At 49.6% G+C, this 13,863-nt stretch overlaps 3 protein-coding genes across 3 annotated transcripts; all 3 read right to left on the bottom strand.

Annotated features, from left to right (window-relative positions):
- Positions 1-378: 378 nt before the first annotated feature.
- Positions 379-2,483, bottom strand: LOC132325882 (gallinacin-13-like). Its single transcript, XM_059843436.1, has 2 exons — positions 2,377-2,483; positions 379-655 (listed from the first exon to the last, which is right to left on the bottom strand). Exons 1-2 carry the CDS (start codon positions 2,435-2,437, stop codon positions 534-536), a joined length of 183 nt encoding a protein of 60 aa, XP_059699419.1. The 5' UTR covers positions 2,438-2,483; the 3' UTR covers positions 379-533.
- A 5,991-nt stretch (positions 2,484-8,474) lies between these two features.
- Positions 8,475-9,905, bottom strand: LOC132325881 (gallinacin-12-like). Its single transcript, XM_059843435.1, has 2 exons — positions 9,459-9,905; positions 8,475-8,909 (listed from the first exon to the last, which is right to left on the bottom strand). The coding sequence occupies exons 1-2, from the start codon at positions 9,547-9,549 to the stop codon at positions 8,761-8,763; spliced, it is 240 nt and encodes a 79-aa protein (XP_059699418.1). The 5' UTR covers positions 9,550-9,905; the 3' UTR covers positions 8,475-8,760.
- A 1,276-nt stretch (positions 9,906-11,181) lies between these two features.
- LOC132325880 (gallinacin-11-like) lies at positions 11,182-13,500 on the bottom strand. The gene is made up of 3 exons (XM_059843434.1): positions 13,443-13,500; positions 12,395-12,523; positions 11,182-11,309 (listed from the first exon to the last, which is right to left on the bottom strand). Exons 1-3 carry the CDS (start codon positions 13,498-13,500, stop codon positions 11,182-11,184), a joined length of 315 nt encoding a protein of 104 aa, XP_059699417.1.
- Between the last annotated feature and the right edge of the window lie 363 nt (positions 13,501-13,863).

Raw genomic sequence — 13,863 nt, 5'->3', positions numbered from 1 at the left:
TCTCAACTACAACAAGGAAGAGGAACTTCTGGAGGGAAAATCATACCTCTGTCTTGAAGAGGATGAATCCATACCATCTCCTTGAGGAGGATGAATCCTGCCATGGTCTCTTTTGAACAGAGATAGAAATTGAGGTTGTTAAAGGCAGTGACTGAGACAGAGGTGGAGGAATGGGTCCAAAGAGAGGTTTCAGAACTGCTTGGACCAGCCCAGCAGATCCCTCTCTTGCTGCCACTCTGGAAGGACACCCTTTGCTCCTACCCCACATCTGCCACCTTTGTGCAGACGATTTGGATCCCCCAGTGCACCCCCAGCACCATCAACCCCCGAGTGCCAGGCAGGGTGGTCCATCTGAGGGGGAAGCACGGACCCAGCAGGACACAGAAAACCCAGACGTTTATTGGTGGCAGACAAACCAAGCTGCAACGGGGAGGCACAGAGGTGTCTGAGGGCAGGTTCTGAGTACAGTTCTGGCTGCAGAATCACTGGGCTGGCTCTCCTGGGGCTGTCACAGCACCCTGGTGTGGCTGCTGTCACCGGCAGCAGCGCAGGCGGCCGTTGCTGCAGCTCCCTTCCCAGCGCTCCATGTGGAAGCAGAGCCTCCGGCAGTGGCCACGGTTGTTTCTGCACTGCTGGGTGTCTGAAAGGCCTCTGGCTGCTGGGGAAAAAGGACAGGAGACCTGGTGAGGAGAGCTGGAAACTACTCAGAACCCTAAAACCTACTGGGAACTCCACTGGTGTTGGTGGCTGAGCAATGGGATGCTCTCAGAGGGCAGCGCGGAAATTCAGCTGGTTCCATGGTGAGGATCAGATGTGCTTGGGAGGAGCTTCTCCATCCAGCAAGCATTGGGAGTCTCCTAAAGACTGGCCTGGGTGAGACAGCCAGGTTTGGGTTGGCTGTGTTAAGCTGGATGAATTAGGTGAGGCTGGACAGCATCGAAAGACGGAGAAGTGCCTCTTGGAACAGTTGTTTTACCTGTTGTTTAGTTTGGAGATTTTCTTAGCTTCTTGGTGTTTAGGAGTTTTTGTTTGCTTGGGTTTTTCAAATCTTTGCTGTTTTGATTAAAAAGGCATGTGCTGCTTCTCTTTAGACACAGCAGAAACACCAAGTTTGGGGGTTCTGGAGGGTCCACCACCAGTGGAGTGGGCAAACCCTTCTCCTTCCCTTTGTTGTCCCCAGGACTTCAGTTAAAGAAATGACAAGATAAACAGGCTAAGCAAGTAAATCTCCTCTTCTTGGTAATCAGGTTTGCTTTCTGCAAACATGATATCACCAAAGTCCTGCTAACATCATAGTGACCTTACACCTGAATGAAACCCAAATCTCTGACATGTGTATACAAGCAGACAGCAAAAATGCCAAGCCAAGGAATAAATTTCTATCAAACCAGAATCCCAGAAGAAAACAAACAAAAAAAGGTCAACCATCTGCCTTTCCCTCTTCTTTCCCCCCTGAAAGATAGCTTTGATTTTATAGAATCAAAGATACACAGAATGATTTGTGTTGGAATGGACATTAAAGACCATCTACTTCCAACTTCCTGCCATGGGCAGGGACATCTTCCACTATCCCAGGTTGATCCAAGCCCCGTCCAACCTGGCCTTGGACACTTCCAGGGATGGGGCAGCCACAGCTTCTCTGTGAAACCTGTGCCAGGGCCTCCCCACCCTCACAGCCAAGAATTCCCTCCCAATATCTAATTTACACCTACCCTACTTCAGCTTAAGACCATTCCCCCTTGTCCTGTCCTTCCATCCCTCATCCCAAGTCCTTCTCCAGCTCTCCTGAAGCCCCTTTAGGCACTGGAAGGGGCTCTAAGTTCTCCCTGGATCCTTCTCTTCTCCAGCTCTCCCAGCCTGGCTCCAGAGTAGAGCAGATCCAGCCCTGGGAGCATCTCCGTGGCCTCCTCTGGACTTGTTCCACCAGCTTCTGATGCTGGGGATCCCAAAGCTGGAGGCAGCTTTGCAGGTGGGATCTTACCAGAGCAGATCCTTCTGGTAACATGTGCATCTTCCTGCATTTGCCACATCTGTATTCCACTCATGGAGAATTTAATGGGATTCTCCTTGTTTGGTGGAGGATGAGGCTTTTACCCTGGTCAGGAGCAAAGCTCAGGCTCCTGGCTTAGGCTCAGCATTTCTGGGTGAGTTTTGAGGGCTTAGAGAGGAGGGGATGCACAACTTATGAACTCAGGACAGCTGCATGCAGGAACTTCATGGACACCATCCCAGGAGAAATTTTTTCCTTGGAAGCACGAGTTAGGTCAGCCTAGACTTGGGGGCCCTGTCTTGTCCTCTTCTACCCCAGAAGGGTAGGAACCTGCCTTTTGTCTCTCCACAGTCCTGCAGGAAGCCCTGTGAGAATTCTGTCCTTACCCGGAGCGCCCTGGAGGAGGAGAATGACAAGGACTGCAAAGAGCAGCTGGAGAACCCTCATGGCTTGGTGTGGGTGGAGGTTCCACCCCGAGGAGGAGTGAAGGGCCCTAAAGAGAGGAATAAGAGGGAAATTCTGGATTTATAGAGGCCAGGGGGGTTGTGTAATTTTCCTGGAGTGGAGGGAACTTTGTCAATCTCAGGTGCATTTCAACATGATGGCAAACAGTTGCACGGAGTGTGCCTGCTCTCAGTCACATTGTGTTACAGACAGAAAGTATAAAGGGGAAATAAAGGAAAAAAAATAGATGGAAAAGACTAAAAAGTGGGGGAGAAATCAGGGTTTTGTTGGCAATTACACTGAGCACTGGGGAGTCTGCTACTGCTTGCTGCTGGAGACAGGATGTTGGGACTGACCCAGTCTGGCTCTGTGTTTGTAGGCTCGAGCATGTGATGTTAAAATCCAGTCCAAGTGTTTGCAGTATCAGAGTGTTGGGTTTTGGTTTGGTTTTGTTTTTTTTTTTTTTTTTTTTTTATATTTCCAGCTCTCACTCTCTGTATTTAGCACTGACACAGTCAAGCATGAAAAAATCCAGAGTCCCCTCCTCGGCACTCCCCAACACACAAAGCTGGCTTGAAAATAATGGGATCCTTAAAAAAATCATGGATCTGCTTCAATTTCCCAACTTCCAGGCTGCAGAGAGGATGCTTGCCAAGGTTTTGTTTACAACTGCCATGAAAAAATGGCAATTTAATATTTTATTCATTTATGTACTCATTCAATGGGAAAGCTGGGATATCTCCCTGCAGTACTCAGGGGCATCAGGAAAGTAGGTGGATTACAGCTCTCCCAGGGATCCTGGCAGGCTCTCAGGTTTGTACCAGTTCTCCAGGTCAGTTCCAGGAAATCAGTAGAGGTGAGACCTGCATTTCAACTTGGGAAAACAACACAAAGCAAACAATGATCAGGAATGTCCCCCAGCCAACAACAAATGGAGGATGAGGAAATAGAAACTTTATAAAGGTTTTTCTTACAGTGGTGATGCAGCAGAGGCCATCACCAAGTCTTCCCTTTTCCTTTCAGAAGTCGCCTCAATGGATTTTTCTTTGCAGGCTGGGTGCCAGGGGGTGCTGGAAAATGCAAACCCCATGTCCTTCAGGCTGCTTGAACAGAACAAGGATCACCTTCATCAAACAGTGCAGATAAAGGGGCCTTCACCAGCTGGACTTTGGAGTAGGGAGCACCGAGCTCTTAACCAGGGTGAGCTGCAAACTGGCCACGCACAGCCTGGGAAGGGAGATGGACCTGGAAACCCACCTGGGAGAGAGCTGGATGCAAGGATGTGTGTGAACCTCTGCAAAAGTGTTGGTGCCCTGCCTGGGTGGAAGACAATAGCCACCCTGTACCTCTGAGGATTGGCATCTCCAGTTTGAGAGATGGTACAGCGGGATTTCCTGGAATTATGGAATCATGGAATGGTTTGGATTGGAAAGGACATTAGAAATCATCCAGTTCCACCCCCTGCCATGGGCAGGGACACCTTCCACTATCCCAGGTTGATCCAAGCCCTGTCCAACCTGGCCTTGAACATTTCCAGGGATGGGGCAGCCACAGCTGCTCTGGACAACTTGTGCCAGGGCCTCCCCACCCTCAGAGGGAAGAACTTCCAAAGCAAAGAATTTGGGCAGAGCTTATCCAGCAGAAAGGAGACAGCAGTCCTTGAGCTGCAGTCCTTGAGCTACAGTCCAGGCAGGAAGGAACGTGTGGATGCTCCTGTGAGTGTCCTGCTCTGAGTGTGTGACCTGAAGTGTCTGAACATGTGAGTGCAGGTGGCTTGGTGTTCTCCAGAGAGGATGTGGAGCACAGAGCCAGGGTACCACCTGGCCATGGTGTTCTCAGTGACAGATGGCAAAACTCCAGGTGTTTGTCTCCAGCTCAGCTGCTCTCCCATTCTGGGAGCAGCACCACTGCAGAGGGTGATTTGTGCCTGGAGCTGTTTGGATGCTGCAGGCTCCATGGGGACCAGGCTGCATCCTCCACACCACTACAAATCCCAGCTCTGCAGCTGTGGTACTTGGGTTGAGCTGCAGAACGTGCCTTGGGAAAGAGATCCAGGACTATACAGCACCAACAAAAAACAGATTTCCTCCCGAAATCAGGGGCAGGAAATCTCTGTCCCTTGAGCAACTGCTTGTACAACAGCTGGTCTGGCTCCCCTTGGCATGGTCCTGCTGCTGTGTTGGCCTCAGCCTCTGGTGAGCCCACTGGGGCTGGCCCAGCAGCCTCCCACCCTCCCCTGCTTCCCAACCTGCCAGCAGATGTCTTTTTTCAGAGCTCACCATGCACAAAGGCTGATCTGTGCTCAGACACGTGGCACAGGAATCGACTCCTGGGTGCTTGAGAGGTTTTGGGGCTGGGAGGACTCGAATCAATCTATATCTGCTCTCTGGCCCCAAATGGGAGGGATGTTTCCACTGACTTCATTGCCTTCAGGCCAGGACCTGAGCAGGCTGATTTTTAAATGCATCCTGGGATAAGTTTTTGCCAGCAGAAGCAATTCCTGGGGTGAATAAACCCTTCTGCCAGCTTGAGATGCCACCTCCTACTCCCAATCCTACTGACAGCATTTTGCCAAACAATCGAGCACTGATAGAGCCCTGCAATTCAACCTGTGAAGAAATGATCATGGACTCTGGGCTCAGCCCTAGTACAGAAACCCTCCATGGCTCTCATTCCAGACCACTCTTCATGGCCTTCTCAGAACTCTCTTCAACAGATCCATGTCTGTCTTAAGAAGAGGCCCCCAGAGCTGGACACAGCAAGAAATGATGGATTTGCCCCACAGAAAATGGTCAGAGCACACCTTGTGCAATTAACTTCTCCTTTCCAGTGCAGGGCCACATCCAGGTGTGAATTATGGATCATTCCTGGCACGTGCCCACCTCCAAACTGCACCAAGGAACAGCGTGGAAAACAGTTCATTTTCTGGCAGCACATTTGAGCAGACACTAACTTCTGAGCCTCCCATGATTTGATTTACTCGTGTAGGTACAGCCTCAGAATCCTGGCCTGTTTTATCTCCCCAGCACACCCTGGAGCTGGGCTGTGCTGAGGTGATTCCTTTCACCCCACAGGATTGGGAAGAGCTCCAGTGAGCAGGTGGAATGTTGGAATGTGATCCCTTTTTTCTTATGTAGGGGTGAAGGAAGATCCAGGGGGTTGCACTGGTTTGTGTGGGATTGCCAGGGATGTAAGGGGCAGCCTGGATCCAAGGGCTGCCCACGGCTGTGGCACCTCAGCTTCCCCAGGCAGGAGCCCATCCAGCACCATCCTGCTCCTGACTGCACATCACAGTGACATTTTTTAGGGCAGAAGAGGAGGATTTGGCACTCTCTGCCAAACAAACACTGGCTTGTTGCCTGGGAACAGCAAACAAATCCTGCTGAGGGAATCCATGCCATGCTTTCATGGACTGAAATCCACAGTTATGCAGGAGGGTTGTGCTGCCTGACAGACCTGGCATGAGGGTGGAGCTCTATCCTGGCTGTCTGCATGGCTGCAGAGATCCCAAATAAACATCCCAAGATGTCTGGATGATTTTTGCATACCCTTTAGGTATAGGTCTGCTGAGGTAGCTCTCAAGAACCCCTATTTGTAGCTTTCTGAGCTCTATCAGGTACAGACAGTTGGAGTTCAAGGCTCAATAAAGAATTTCCCACCAAAATCCTCTTCTTCATTTGGCTTTCACCTGCCCATGGGCAGGTGTTGGAACTGGATGATCTTTAATGTCTCTTCCAACCCAAACCATCCTGGGATTCTGTGATGATTTTGTGATTCTTCCTCCTCCCCAGGGTTACAGGGTATTCCATCTAGGGTTTAATTAATCTGAGCAGCATTCCCTGCCATACACTTACACCAAAGCAGCTCATGCTGCTGTTCAAGCAACTCCCTGTCACCCTGATTTTTTAAGATTTTCTAAGCCTTCTGATGTTTACATTCTTGTAATGAACTTTCTCACACACTTTCTGTAAATAACTTATTGTTTTGCATTCTTTTATGGAGGAGGAGAAATCTGATGGACTGCTGGTTTGTCCAGTGTCATTGGAGAGGTGGCACTTTCACCCTCCAATCCACTGTCACTTTTGGAAATCTATGAATGTTGGAGTCAGAAAATAAACTTCCCCTTTTTACCTTAAAAACAGCAGTGTGTCCTGGTCATGTTGTTTCATGTCATATAGTGATACATGAGCTGAGCTGACTGCTTTGCCCAGGTGAGTTCAGGGGTAAAGAAGCCACATCAAGAAACAGTTTTATATGGTCTGGAAGTGCCATTCTCCACCATCCACCCTGTCCTTGGTGCTTTCTCTCTCCTCCCTCTCTGTGGGACTGGAAGGGAATTCAGTTCATCTTATTCATTAGGCAGAAATAATGATGGATTTTTGTTTAATTTTTGGTTGTTGTTGGGTTGTGGTTTGGGGTTTTTTCAAGGTTATTTCAATCCAGATCAGCAAACAAGGGAACACACAGCAGTGGGAGAGTGAGACATGCCTGTGAGCATGCCCATTAGTGCCAGAGGGACAATATTCCCTATAAAGTGAGCATTTCCACCTTTCCTGGTGGACTGGCCTGAAGCCTATCAGGGGCAGGATGCCCAGTGACTATGAGGGAGATGTGCAAGGTGAGCTGCAAGAGCCCACTCCTCACTTTCCTGGGAAACCAGGCTGTAACCAGGATGGCTGAGCAGTCCCAGATGAGGGGCAGGAACAATGAGCCCTGTGGATGAATGTGAGAAATAAACAGTTTGATTTGGAGAGCTGCCTTTATTCAAAGCCCTCCCCGTGCTGTCCTCGTACATCCGCGTGCGTCAGAGGCACGGGCTGGACATGGGCAGGAATTTGGCTCTGGATTCAGCCCTGTCCCTCTTTTCAGAATCAGCTCCCAAGCCAACAGCCTGCTCTGGGTTATCTGGCTCTCCTGAGGGTTCATGAAGCTGCAGGGGATCTCCAGGGGAGCACTGGCATCACTGGAGTCCCAGTGATGACTCGAGGAGAGTAACTGGGCTGCTCATCAGTGAATGGAGACTCTTGGATGAATGAGTTCTCATCCCTCCGGCAGTGGGGCCTGACCCTGGTGAGGTCAGTGGGAATTTTCCTGTTTGATTCATCAGAGCAAGAATTTCATCTCCCAGGGAGGACTTTTCCCTGGCTCTGTCTGACCAGTGCCTCAGCTGGTTGGCATAGCTCTCTGATTACATCATTGTTTCCTTGCTTTCACAGAAACGATTCACCCAGAGAGAAATATTTTACCTGGAAAGGGAGACCAGGAGCTGACAAAGGCAGGGAAGTGTCAAAATTTTGTGTTGAAAAGACACAGAAGGGCTGAGAGGGGATTTGGACAGAAAATTAATTTAGGCTGAGGGAGCTCATAGGAAGAAAGCTGTGAGGAACAAAAAGAGTGATTTCCTTGGGGCTGGGTGACCAAAAGGGAAAGGAGTTGCACCAGAAATGCAGTCCAGGGGTGGAGAGGGCAGCCTGTCAGGGCAATGGGACACAGCTTTCAGATCCCCTCCTCCCCTCCCCACCATGTTTAAGACAAATAAACCTGGGATTTAGGGAAAAAAAATGTTCCCTGTGAGGGTGGTGAAGCCCTGGCACAGGCTGCCCAGAGAAGCTGTGGCTGCCACTGGATCCCTGGAAGTGTCCAAGGCCAGGCTGGAGAGGGCTTGGAGCACCCTGGGATAGTGGAAGGTGTCCCTGCCCATGGCAATGAGATGATCTTTAATGTCCCTTCCAACCCAATCCATTCTGGGATTCCATGACTGCCTTGAGAACCCGGCACAGCCTTGAAAGGAGAAGTGGATGGGGGTGGATCTTGCCTGAGAAGCACAGACTACACTCACCTTTATGTCAAACCAGGTGCCTTATGCCCCAAAAGTGATGCCAAAACGACTTTCCCCATTGCAGCTGTTTTCTCTGGGAAGGGAAATAAAGGCACAGAGTCCCCCTGGTGTTCTGGGGTGGTGTGGAATGCTGTAGTCACTCCTGCTCAGTGCCATCCCACCACTGGAAGCATTGCTGACTCACAGGTGGGCACATGCTGCTTTGTTAAACCTCAGGTTTATTGGTTTCAGGTAAGCAGAAAGGCAGTTTTTCACCTGGGCATGTCAGATAACAATCAGCATCCCAAAAGGGCCACAGATATGAGTGGTCCCTGTTTCTTCTTGTCACAGTGTTTCCTAAAAACTTACAGCAAAACCAAAGTGTTCAGGAGTCCAGGAGTGAATCCACAGCCACACAAACCACAAAATCTCCTTCCCCACAGCTGCTCCTGCTGTGCCAGTGGAGCCTGCAGCTCTCCACGTGCTGCAGTGGCTCCTCTGGAAACCTTCAGCTCTCTGTGGTGGCAGGTGACAGATTTTTGCAGCAGAGAATGACGGGTTCAAAGCAGTAGTGAGCCAGGTATTCACCAGAAACACAGCTTCCCACTCGGCACAAGCCCCCTCCCTGGGTACAGCTGTCTGGTCCATGAGCATCTCCTGGACAAGGGAGCAGCAAATTCATGGATAAAATTAGTGGGGTTCCTTCTGGCACCACGTTCCCAGCCAGCCAAGCCAGCTCTGGGAGCACACAGAGAGCCTGGGCCCCTCGAGCACACCCAGGATCCCCATCCCAGGGACAGGTTCAGATATCCATGTTAGAAATCCCAAGCTGCTGAGCCAACCTCCCTTAAGGAATGTTTTATCATGGAGTTGTTTTTTTCAGGATGTTGGCAAAGACTGTGCATGGGAGGTCAGAGGGGCTGTCCTCTCCCTGCCAAGGAGGCAACTGCAGCCTGAGAAAAGGCAGGAACATTTTCCCAGAGCACAGGGCTTCTCCTTTAGGGCTTCCCCTAACTCAGTGATGTGCCTCATTTTCACAGCCTCCTCCTTGCTCAGTTTTTGTATTCCCCCAAGGGATTAAACAGTGAATTTTCCCAAAGTACCTCACCCAGAAAACCTCTTTCCTCAGTACCTATCACACAGTGAAGAAAGATTATCCCTATTCCCAGATATCCTGTTCACCACCCCAGGCCTTCCTGGTCTTACCGTGCTGGGTCAGGGAGATGAATATGAAAACAAGCATGAGGATCCCCATTCCTTTGGCTCTGCTGGAAAATCCCAGGGCTGGGAGTGACATTTCACAGAAGCCTCAGTGTGCTGCTGGCAAGCTGGATGGCATCCTGGAAGAGGGGAGGAGGGCAGGAGTTAGTTATATTCCAGTCCCAGGAGTAACATTTGCTGCTGAGAAACCCTTTCATGTCGTTCTGACCCAGCACTGCTGCTCCAAACAATGATGACTTTTTTCACGTTCACTGGTTACTGGCTTTCCTGATTCCTCTCCTTGGCAGCTGGCATTTTTGGGCTGGTAGAATAGAGAGGGAAAAAAAAAGAAGCTCAGGGACATCCTCTGCCCTTCACCTGCAGCCAGCAAAAATCCCTTGGAAGTGACAGGGAGGAGGGAAGCAACCTGCAAGGGAAGAGTCCTGAGGATCTGCAAGGAGGAGAAGGATGCAGGCTGGGAGTGATTAATTTTTAATCTGAGCTCGTGTGAATATTTTCTCCAGCTGAAACCTGAGTGTTATTTTTTTCCCCAGCTTTGGCTTCCAAGGAATTTGGGAGGCTTCATTCCTGAGTGTGATGAGCACACAGTGCTGGTGGAAGAGCTGTTAGTTCAGCAGTGCACCCCATGGTGGTAAATCTGTGGTGAGTGTGCAGCTCTGGCTGTAAAATGTGATGTTCCAGCTGCCCTGCCTGGCCCTGTGCTTTGCTGTCCCTTCAGATGTGGCAATAAAACTGCTCTGTGAACACATCTTAAAGTGGCAGGCTAAAGAGTAAAACTAAAAGCCCCTTTCTCCCAAAAAAAAAAAAAAAAAATCCAAACAGAACAACGTAACTAAAATCATAGAGTCATTTTGGTTGGAAAAAGCCTTCAAGGTTATCAAGTCCAATCATTCCCCAGCTCTCCCAAGCCACCACTAAATCATGTCCCCAAATGCCACAGCTATCTGCCTTTTAAATCCCTCAGAGATGGGGACTCCATCACTGCCCTGGGCACCCTGTTTTAATGCCTGACCACCCTTTCCATGAAGAAATCCCTCCTGATGTCCAACCTGACCCTCCCCTGGCACAGCTTGAGGACGTTTCCTCTCCTCCTGTGCCTGTTCCCTGGCAGCAAAGCCTGACCCCCCTGGCTGTCCCCTCCTGTCAGGGAGTTGTGCAGAGCCACAAGGTCCCCCCTGAGCCACCTTTTCTCCAGGCTGAGCCCCTTTCCAGCTCCCTCAGCTGCTCCCTGAAGTGTCCAAGGAATGACTGGATGTGGCACTCAGTGCTCTGGGCTGGGTGAGGAGATGGAGATCAGTCACAGGTTGGACTCGATGACCTTGGAGATCTTTTTCAACCTTAATGGTTCTGTGATTGTGTCCTCAGTCCTCTAAAGCATCCAAGTGTAAAATCAAACATGGTAAATAAGATTAGGCTGGTAAGAAGGATTAGGGGATGGGGTTTCCAAGGATACAACAATGAATTTTTGTGTAATTCTGCATGTGGGTGTAATAGAGAGACCTTCTGCCTCTTTCCATAAATAAATGACTGTTACACCTGTTTATTTATCATTTATTGCCCTCTTTATATAAAGACACATGTCACCTCTAGTTAATTACACACTTCGCATGTTGAGAACAGCAGGCAGGTCTACAACACTTGGAATAAAACTTGTTTGTTTTCTTGGCTGTTCATTCCCATGGTTTTCTGCAGTCCCACGAGGTCCTTGTCACACTTCTGTGCAGCACTTCCACCCCCTGCGAGGGCAGAGCCCTTCTTGCTCTTGCAGACATCTGATTTCTGGGGGCACACAATGGCCCCCCTCATCCTGGCAGAGGTGGAAGTTGGATGTCGTGTCTGCAATTCAGAGGGGTTGAGTCAAACCAGGAAACCTGACAGTGCCATCCAAACCATCTCATACACCAAAGTTGTTGGGAAGTTGTGTTTACTGCGTCTCCAAAAGCAAAGACACAAAGATGAACTTCAGGGCTTATCACAGCACTTCTGTAAAAGAAGGAATTTGTGACCCACCAGCTTGGAAAAGAATTAATGAGGGAGGGATATTGTAAAGCTATGAAAAAGATGGATGCAGAATGGCTACATTTCAAGTAGGTTGCACTGAATAAAATTGTGAGAGATGAAGTTTTAAAATAAATGGAATTCCTAACCTGGGGGAGAAAAATCCAGTAAGGACTTTTAAACACAAGGATGCCAAATGTAAAAATCCTGAGCTGCAGTTTCACAAAAGCCAGAATGATATATAAGGGAATGTAATGATGTGGTTGTGGTCATTTTATACACACAGAGTAACTGCAAGGAAATATCAACTTCTGGCCATGGACAGATCCAGGATGCTGGATCAGAGGAACTTTAGGATTAGCACAGTTGTTTTTAAAGGTTATATTCATGAATGATTTATGCTGAGGATTATTGAGGAACACCAAGACCAAGCAATTCTGGGAAGATTCAGATAAAATAACAGGGTCAGTTGGCACCTATTAAGCACAGCAGGGAGGGTGCAGACAGCAGTCCCCCAACAGATAATTATAGGAAGATTTACCAAGGAACGAGGACTCTCTGTGGGCCAAAGCTTTTATTTTATTTCCCCAGTTGGACGTGGAGCTTTGGGTTATTTTGGCCAGCCCCAAAGGCTCCACACTGATGTCAGTGGAGGAACACAGAGGTCCATCTTTGTGCATGGAAAGAGAAGGCTTAGACCCTGTGCCTGGAAGTGTCCAAGACCAGGCTGGATGGGGCTTGGAGCAACCTGGGACAGTGGAAGGTGTCTCTGCCCATGGCAGGGGGTGGAACTGGATGATCTTTAAGCTCCCTTGCCACCCAACCCATTCTGTGATTCTGTGATTTGGAGGCAATGTTTGTTTGGCTGAGTTCAGCCATTTTCCCCCAAATTTTGCCCTCCTGGGCAGGGTCCCCACACCTACCAACGCAGCAGGTCCTCCGGCGCCGATAGCAAGTCCCAAAGGCAGCGAAGGGCTCCGGGCAGGATTTCAGGTGGAAGCAGTAGCCGTGGTATTCCAGACAACGTGAGGTGTCCCTGGGCAAGCCAAGACCTGCAGGGGGAATGGGATTCCCCAAGCCAAGACCTACAGGTGGAATGGGATTTCCAGTTGTGCTGCAGGATCAGTCCATTCGCATGGTCTTTCTCCTGCTGAAACCCCACAGACCCTGGTTATGTCTGTGAAACCTCAAACCAAGAAGTTTTGAGGGACTCATGGGACCTCAGAGCATTCAAAGAAAGGTTTTTTGTACAACTTGAGTGAAACATAGAGGTTGATGGCAATTTTCTGAACATATCCTGGCAATATAACGGGAAGGGACAGCCCAGTCTTGGATGCTTCTGAGTTCTGGGACTGCACTGCTGCAGAGACATGCAAGGGACAGCATGATCACCACATGCCCTGAAGAAAAAATTTTAAACCCCCTCCCAAAGCAGGATCTGGCTCAATTAACAGGAACAAGCAGTTTGCCCAGTCCCTTCTTTCTCTGGAAGCCTTTCTCCAAGGTGAGGAGTTTTATTAAGCAGGAAGAACAGGTAGGATAAAAACACAATGAGAAGATGAGTCAGTGCAGCAGAAGGGCTGAGGAAGGGGAACCAGGATATTCAGACAGCTGAAGTCAGTGGTGCAGTTCAACCTGAACAACACCAGGGAACACCTCTGCTCTCTTCTACCTACACAGAGGGGGCAATTTTTAACCCAGGGGTTAGAAGAGGAGGTGATTTCCATGGTGCCACCATCCAACAGTGCCACAAAAGACATTTCAAAGAGTCATAAGACCCAACACCTGGCAGAAGCTTGTGTGGGGAGGTCCTGGCGTGACACCTGCTCACCATAGGTTAACTTTTCACTTTTGCTTTTAGAAAAAGGGAACTGCTCTAAGAAAAGGAGCTGATGAGAATGTTCTGCACCACCACACGAGCAAGCTGTGCCTCCTGCACAGGCAAACCCCAGCGTGGGGCTTGCCCCTTACCTGGAACAGCCTGGAGGAGGAAAAGCAGGAGAGCCAAGAGACAGGAGAAGAGCTTCATGGTGGAAGGTCTCAGCTGCAGCGTGGAGACAGGGCACAATGCCAGAACTTTTGAGCAGTGGAGGAGGGAGCACTCTGCATTTATAGGGCAGTGGGAACAGCTGGGTCTGTCTGGGGAACCTTGGCAGGGGTGGCAGAGAAAGGCAGCAGGTACAGCCTGACCTCTGCATGTGGCTAAACCTGAACAATGGCTCAGGGGCACGAAAAACAAGGGGACAAATAGCAGTGCCTGCCTGCCTGACCACTGGGAAGGCTGCTGGGAGGGCCCCTTATCAATAGGGATCCACCCAGAGAGCATCATTAACTTGAAATGTCAGTGTGGCTGGTAATGGATTGTCTGGAGGAAATTTGCCATTGTTTGGTG

Source organism: Haemorhous mexicanus, chromosome 3 (assembly GCF_027477595.1).
Source record: "Haemorhous mexicanus isolate bHaeMex1 chromosome 3, bHaeMex1.pri, whole genome shotgun sequence".
Taxonomy (NCBI): Eukaryota; Metazoa; Chordata; class Aves; order Passeriformes; family Fringillidae; genus Haemorhous; species Haemorhous mexicanus.
The sequence above is the reverse complement of the archived record's forward strand: the minus strand, read 5'-3'. Positions and strand labels throughout refer to the sequence as shown.